The sequence below is a fragment of the Elgaria multicarinata genome, chromosome 1, assembly GCF_023053635.1.
Source record: "Elgaria multicarinata webbii isolate HBS135686 ecotype San Diego chromosome 1, rElgMul1.1.pri, whole genome shotgun sequence".
In the NCBI taxonomy this organism is placed as follows: domain Eukaryota; kingdom Metazoa; phylum Chordata; class Lepidosauria; order Squamata; family Anguidae; genus Elgaria; species Elgaria multicarinata.
The window spans coordinates 218504209-218511622 of record NC_086171.1 but is presented as its reverse complement, the minus strand read 5'-3'; the positions used below and the strand labels follow the sequence as shown (position 1 = coordinate 218511622).

The 7414-nt window shown below is 44.6% G+C and overlaps 1 protein-coding gene across 1 annotated transcript; it reads left to right on the top strand.

The window, feature by feature from the left end:
- Positions 1-2380: 2380 nt before the first annotated feature.
- Positions 2381-6614, top strand: LOC134413327 (kunitz-like toxin PcKuz3). Its single transcript, XM_063147498.1, has 2 exons — positions 2381-2465; positions 6445-6614. Exons 1-2 carry the CDS (start codon positions 2381-2383, stop codon positions 6612-6614), a joined length of 255 nt encoding a protein of 84 aa, XP_063003568.1.
- Positions 6615-7414: the final 800 nt, after the last annotated feature.

Genomic DNA, 7414 nt, shown 5'->3' with positions numbered 1-7414 from the left:
TTTGACATTTGCTTGTTCACCCATACGTACATAAAGTCCTTCCTCTAACAAGTTTTTATCTTGCTATCTTGTTTTTTGGACTTCAGGATCAGTGTACATAGTTTGAGGTTAGTAGGTAACAGGTAAAGGTGAAATGTTCTCTGGCCATCATTCTTGCTTAGGTGCAAAAAGCTCTTGTAAGGATTTCCCAAATCACCACATAACTGGGTGAAAAGCTTTCCTTCAGCCTTTTGCAGCTGGATCTAACACAGCTGAAGATGTTAGTCCTGCCAATAGGGTAGATATGAACACACACACACAACATAAGCTTCCAAAACGCTGCATACAGGTTTTGAAAAATGAAAATACATTTGGGGAATATGTAAAGGAATATCACACAATACACAAATTACCCATAGTAAAATATTCATCTTAAGTATTCTAACTTTATTCCCAAGTTCTTAAATTAAATGATGCTTACCTGTACACATCAAGAGATATTTCTGCTAGTATATCTCATGGGAGATATATCTTTAGGAACCTGTATTCCAAGATAAAATATACCAGAAGAATTGCCGTTTTAGTAACTACATCAGGCAAATTAATACTACCTATTGGCATTAATTCAGACTTTGACCAATTGAAGAGTCTCGTGTGGCGCAGAGTGGTGAAGCAGCAGTTTCTGCAGCTGAAACTCTCCCCACGGCCTGAGTTCAATCCCAGCGGAAGCTGGTTTCAGGCAGCCGGCTCAGGTCAACTCAGCCTTCCTTCCTTTCGAGGTCTGTAAAATGAGTACCCAGTTAGCTCAGGGAAAGGTAATAACGGCCGGGGAAGGCAACGGCAAACCACCCCGCTATAAGGCCTGCCAAGAAAACATCAGCAAAAGCTGGCGTCCCTCCAAGAGTTGGTAATGACTCAGTGCTTGCACGAGAGGTTCCTTTCCTTTCCTTGACCAATTGATAGTATAACCTGAAAGTACCCCAAAGAGATCAATCAATTGTATTACTGTTGGCACATCAGCATATCAATCCATTTTATTTAGCCAGCTCACGCAGAAATCCATACACTTCTCTGCCCTGCTAATTGCACACACCAAGGATTCCAAGCACAAATGAAAGCTCAAGGGGGAAAGGGAACAGCCCTGCCTTGTGTCCCTCTCTAAAGAAAAGAAATGTGAGAGAATTCCATTTGTAATCATGTGTGACGGACAGGAGAAAGATATGAAATACTGACCCTCTGAAAAATTCAGGTGGAAAGCAAAACTCTTCTAAGGTCTCAAACATAAACTTGCAAAGTAATTGTCAAATGCTTTCATAGAATCATATAGAATCATAGAACAGTAGAGTTGGAAGGGACCTATAAGGCCATCGAGTCCAACCCCCCTTTCTCAGCATCCAATAAAATAACTACAGCTAAATCCATTATTTTTTATTTATTTGTTACATTTTTATACTGCCCATCAGCCGAAGCTCTCTGGGCAGTGCACAATTAAAAACCATAAAATACAAGTATAAATGTAAAACATTAATAGTTTAAAAAGCAATATAAAACCAGCTACATTAAAGACCAGGGAAACCCTGTGTAAAAGGTATGTCTTCAGAAGACGTTGAAAAGTTATTATGTTTTCCGCCTCCCGAACTGCACGAGGGAGGGTCCTCCAGAGGGTGGGTGCCGCCGCAGAGAAGGCTCTGCCACCGAGGTTCTTCATGGTGGCATTCTGTTCATCTCTTGATTGCATAAGAATTCACACACACCCAATGCTGTGACAACCCTAAATAAAGAGGAGGATGAGGTCGATGACAACAATAGAGACCCCACATCTCTAACCCCACTTCTAACCCCACATTCCCATCAGTAGCCCTTCCTGTGCTTTCCAGATCAAATTGCAATGACGGGGCAGTAGGCTGCCTGGGGTGGTGAAATGCAGGCCTCCCTAAAACCCACATCAGAATCAGTGAGGGGTCCCTTGCCAGTAGGCACGCAACTCGTCCACACCTTGTCTGGTGGGGGTGCACGATTCCACTAGCCGCAGAATCCTAGCATACTCTTCAAAGTGTTCTGCATCCCTGTGTGGGGCAGGCCCCACAACCTGAAAGCCAAACAGCCCTGAGGCCAAGGAGATTGTGTGATAGACCTTCCCCAAGCAGCCCTTGTCAGGGGAGTTTGGATGTTTGCTTTGTTGGACGCGCTGGAATCTGGAAATGCCTGCAGAAAGGTAACTGGGCCTGCAGCTATCTTTTGTAATGGGTTGTTGCAAAATCCTGCTGGAAATCTTGTCTTCTCTTTCGCCCACTTTGATATCCACCTACTTCCTTAAGATGCTCCTTCTGGAAATTCCTGTTGAACCTGTTTCCTAGGACATAAAAGAGGCTGGACAGTGGACTCCCAAGCCTGCCTCATCATGCAGTCTGGTGGCTCCATCCTCCTTGTGTTGCTCCTCGCCATCTCGGCTGAATTGACACTCGTCTCTGGCCAGAATCGTCCAGGTACGAGATTCCTTTTCCTCCTTCACCGCCACGAGTCTAAAATCCCACGTCCTTACTGGTGCTTCTGGATTCTTTGTGGATTTAGATCATACAGGTGGACATGTGCTTCAAATGAAGGGCCAGATCTGCAGCAAGCACAGGATTTATTTATTTATTTATTTATTTATTTATTTATTTATATAGCACCATCAATGTACATGGTGCTGTACAGAGTAAAACAGTAAATAGTAAATAGGATATAACACTTTGAAAGAATTTTGAAAACGGTAAATGGAATATGTCATAGGTCCCAAGAGTTGTCCGTCCACTTTACTGCATCAACCTCCATCACATCCTTTTTTTTTAACATGGGTTAGTTGGAAGTGAACACAATATTCTAAATATGGGCACGTGCCATAATCATATGAAATGGCATTATGGTAATTCCAATTTTCTTTATAGCCCGGTTCTAAAATGGAGTCTCTGTTTCCACGGCCCACAAACACGGAGCTCACTGAACTTCAGTGCAGCTGGAGCCAAGGATTCCCAAACTGCATCCACTCTGACAGGGACGTCCCCATTGTGAGAGGAAACGTTTCAGGTGCCCTTGCCACATCTAGGCTGCCCAGACCCTCCAGAAAATTCCAGAAACCTCCGGGGAGATCTGGGGGTCCGGAGGAACCAGAGTTAGGGCCCAAAGTACTGGGGTCGCTGTTACTGGGCCCGCGGCAACCGCAACCCCAAGTTACCGGGTCTAAGTTTCCATGGCTGGTGGCGGCGGCCATCTTGAATCTCGCCGGAACTCACGCGAGATCTCGGCAGCTGGATGGGAACTCTCGCGAGACCCAGCCAACAGCCAAGATCTTGCGTGAGTTCGGGCAAGATTCAAGACGGCCACAGTGAGGGGTGGGGGGCGAGAGCAAGGTGAGTGGTTGGGGGCTGCATGCAGGAACTTCCAGCAACGCAGCCTCCAGCACCCCAGCCCCAACGCTGAAGAAGAAGAAGAAGGAAGAAGCAGCAGCAAGAAGCAAAAGGAAGCAATCAGCAGGAGGAGGAGGAGAAGAAGGAGAAGAAGCGAGTAGGAGGTAAGACTGAGGTGTGTGTGTTTGTGTGTGTGAGAGAGAATGTATTGGTGAATGGGGTGCATGGGGTCTTTGAGTGAATGCACGTGTGCATGCATGTGTGCATGCGTGTTTTTGGAGTGAGTGATGCTGAGTGTGTGTGTGTGCGCACGCACACGTGTTCTGGCAGTGTTGAGTGTATTGATGTCTGAATGGGATGCCTGGTTGTTTGACTGAATGAATGAGACCTTCCTTTCCAATCTGTTTGTTATAATTGGCATGACATATATTTTGTAACAGTGGCAGACAATTGTTCATCCTTCTTAAAGAAACTTTAAAAAAAATAACAGGGTTGCTATCATCATTAAATCCAACATGGATTTGTCAGGAACAAGTCCTGTCAGACTAATTTGATCTCATTTTTTGATCGGGTAACCTCCCTTGTGGACTGTGGGAATGCTGTGGACGTCATATATCTTGACTTCAGCAAAGCTTTTGACAAAGTGCCCCATGACATTTTGACTAACAAACTAGCTAAAAGTGGGCTAGATGGAACAACTATTAGGTGGTTTCACAGTTGGATACAGAACCAGACTCAAAGAGTACTTATCAATGGAACCTTCTCAGACTGGGGAGAGGCAACGAGTGGGGTGCCGCAGGGCTCAGTCCTGGGCCCAGTGCGCTTCAACATTTTTATTAATGATTTGGACGAGGAGGTGCAGGGAACGCTGATCAAATTTGCAGATGACACAAAATTGGGTGGGATAGCTAATACCCTGGAAGACAGAAACAAACTTCAAAGTGATCTTGATAGGCTGGAGTGCTGGGCTGAAAACAACAGAATGGAATTTAATAGGGATAAATGCCAAGTTCTACGTTTAGGAAACAGAAACCAAAAGCACAGTTACAAGATGGGGATACTTGGCTCAGCAATACTACAAACGAGAAGGATCTTGGAATTGTTGTAGATTGCAAGCTGAATATGAGCCAACAGTGCGATATGGCTGCAAGAAAGGCCAATGCTATTTTGGGCTGCATTAATAGAAGAATAGCTTCCAAATCACGTGAGGTACTGGTTCCTCTCTATTCGGCCCTGGTTAGGCCTCATCTAGAGTATTGCGTCCAGTTCTGGGCTCCACAATTCAAGAAGGACGCAGACAAGCTGGAGTGTGTTCAGAAGAGGGCAACCAGGATGATCAGAGGTCTAGAAACAAAGCCCTATGAAGAGAAACTGAAAGAACTGGGCATGTTTAGCCTGGAGAAGAGAAGATTGAGGAGAGACATGATATCACTCTTCAAATACTTAAAAGGTTGTCACGCAGAGGAGGGCCAGGATCTCTTCGCGATCCTCCCAGAGTGCAAGACACGGAATAACGGGCTCAAGTTAAAGGAAGCCAGATTCCAGCTGGACATCAGGAAAAACATCCTGACTGTTAGAGCAGTACGACAATGGAATCAGTTGCTTGGTGAGGTTGTGGGCTCTCCCACACTAGAAGCCTTCAAGAGGCAGCTGGACAACCATCTGTCAGGGATGCTTTAGGGTAGATTCCTGCATTGAACAGGGGATTGGACTCGATGGCCTTTTTAGGCCCCTTCCAACTCTGCTATTCTATGATTCTATGATCATCATCATCATCATCATCTATCTCTCTTTTCTTGCTTGTGGTGGTTTTTCTAGATGAACATGATGGGCTTTGCCAAGTCATGCTGTCTTTTGCTGATTCAGAAATGTCCTGACTATCGAACATGTTTTAAGTATGACTGCTTTCTGGATGTTGGCGTGCATGTGTTTTGGTAGGCCTAATTTCTGAAGGTTTTCTGTAAAAAACAACGACGATGTCATTCTGGTGACTGATGTGACTAACAAATAATTGTAAGTTTTTCCTGTTGCCATAGTTCTTTAACTTTTATTGCCAGTGGTGTATATTTTTCTCTCTTTTCCTCTTCCTTTTCGGCAACATTTTTGTCATTTCAATGCAGGTGTGTTTTTCTCGGTTGTTTTTGACTGTTATGTCTGGTTGAAGTTGAAACAAGCTAAGAGGCGGTAGCCTTTAGTCCATTTTGTTCCATGGCTAACATTTGCAGGCTAATAGTAGTTTATACTCTTTCTGAATGCTTGGTTGTTTGGTTGTTGTATACTTGTCAACTGCTTCATTTGTTCAGTGGTAGCAGTATGCAGTAAGGTGATGGGGAAACACTGTTAAATGTTAGGAAAGGTTAGACTATGGTCATCCAGTGAAGGATTTGCAGTCAGAAAAGATATTTGAGGGAAGGGAAGACTGTATCACACACAGGGCTTATCTACACCAAGCAGGATATTCCACTTTGAAAGTGGTATAGAAAAGCCAGGAGCCACACCAGTGCTTCATAGCAGTATTGAAGTGTACTGACAACTGTTGGGGCCCTTGACACATACCATATACCACTTTCATACCACTTTCATAGTGTTATATCCTGGTTGGTGTAGATGTGTCATGGGCCCCAACTGTTGTCAGTGCACTTCAGTACCACTATAAAGCAGTAGTGTAGATCCTGCAGAGTAGTTCAATACCTCTATAAAGTAATAGTGTGACTCCTGCCTTTTATATACTGCTTTCATAGTGGAATACCCTGCTTGGTGTAGCTGAGCACACAGTATAGCAAAAGCTTCAATGTACAGCAAAAGCTACAGAAGTAGGAATGAGTGAAGTTAATTTCAGATACATTGAATGTCTCACTTATACTTTATTCCAGTGATTTTAACATTAAGATGTTATGTAGAACAGGTTTGTCTTAATTGTGTGCTGTGAAATCAGACCTGTGACCAAGGCCATGTTTGGGTGGGCACGTCCCTTTGGGGGCTGGACATGGTGGTGGACACACCTCCATGGGGCAGCCATGTTGTCCTCCTTTTTGGTTTCCAAAGTATGGTCACCCTAATGAACTCCTCTTGTCCACAGATTTTTGCTACATGCCTGCGCAACGTGGACTGTGTGATGCCTACTTTCCCCGTTTTTTCTACAAGCCCTCGTCCAAGCGGTGCGAGAAGTTCATTTACGGTGGCTGTGGTGGGAACAAAAACAATTTTAAAACTTTAGTGGAATGCCAGCAAAAATGCATAGGTAAGTGAGAAAAGAAGAGAAAAACTTGTGAGGGAGCCCGTCTCCCTGAAAAGTCAGGGACGAGGACGGACCTTCGCCGGGGTCTCGAAGCAGATCGAAGTCAGGGAAAACTAGGGACAAGTAGTTTGTCAAGGGGTTGGACTCGATGGCCTGATAGGCCCCTTCCAGCTCTACTGTTCTATGATTCTATGATTCTTTCCCCATTCAGGACAATACTCAAGCTGGCTGGAGCCCTTCAGGGCCTTAAAAATAGAAACGTCTCCCCCACTACCTGCTACTACAAGATGGCTTTTTTCTAGCCCCGGCCAGGGACTGAATCTGAGAAGGACTTTCTCTCCGCAGAAACGTTGAGACGGTCCCTCCCCTGGCCTGTTTTCTCAGTACATAGATGAGCTGCCTTCCAGGCCAGCAAAATATGTTGCCCGATCTATGGAGGTGGGGGAGTGGGATGCACCAAGAAATGCAGACAATTTATCCCTGGATCATGTCGAATAACCATTCCTCGCTTTCAAAGGTCATTATTATATATTTATTTAAACTACTTATATATTTGGTAAATTGTATCCCTAAATACTTGAGACCTCTGGATTTCTATTCAGCCCTAGAAAATCTGGATTTCTATTTTTCAACTTCTGCATTGATATTTTCACCCAATGTTTCTGGCAGGTTTGGCAGGTGTTTGCATGATTAATGCTGGTTAATGCAGCAGACGACCTCCCATGCTGGGGTTGGGGACAGAATCATAGAATAGCAGAGTTGGAAGGGGCCTACAAGGCCATCGAGTCCAACCCCCTGCTCAATGCAGGAA

What these genes read in the sequence shown, in the direction of transcription:
- LOC134413327 (XM_063147498.1), top strand. Translation starts at nt 2,381, where the DNA reads ATGCAGTCTGGTGGCTCCATCCTCCTTGTGTTGCTCCTCGCCATCTCG. An exon ending in CTCTGGCCAGAATCGTCCAG is followed by an intron (nt 2,466 to 6,444) that starts GTACGAGATTCC and finishes TCTTGTCCACAG; the next exon opens with ATTTTTGCTACATGCCTGCG.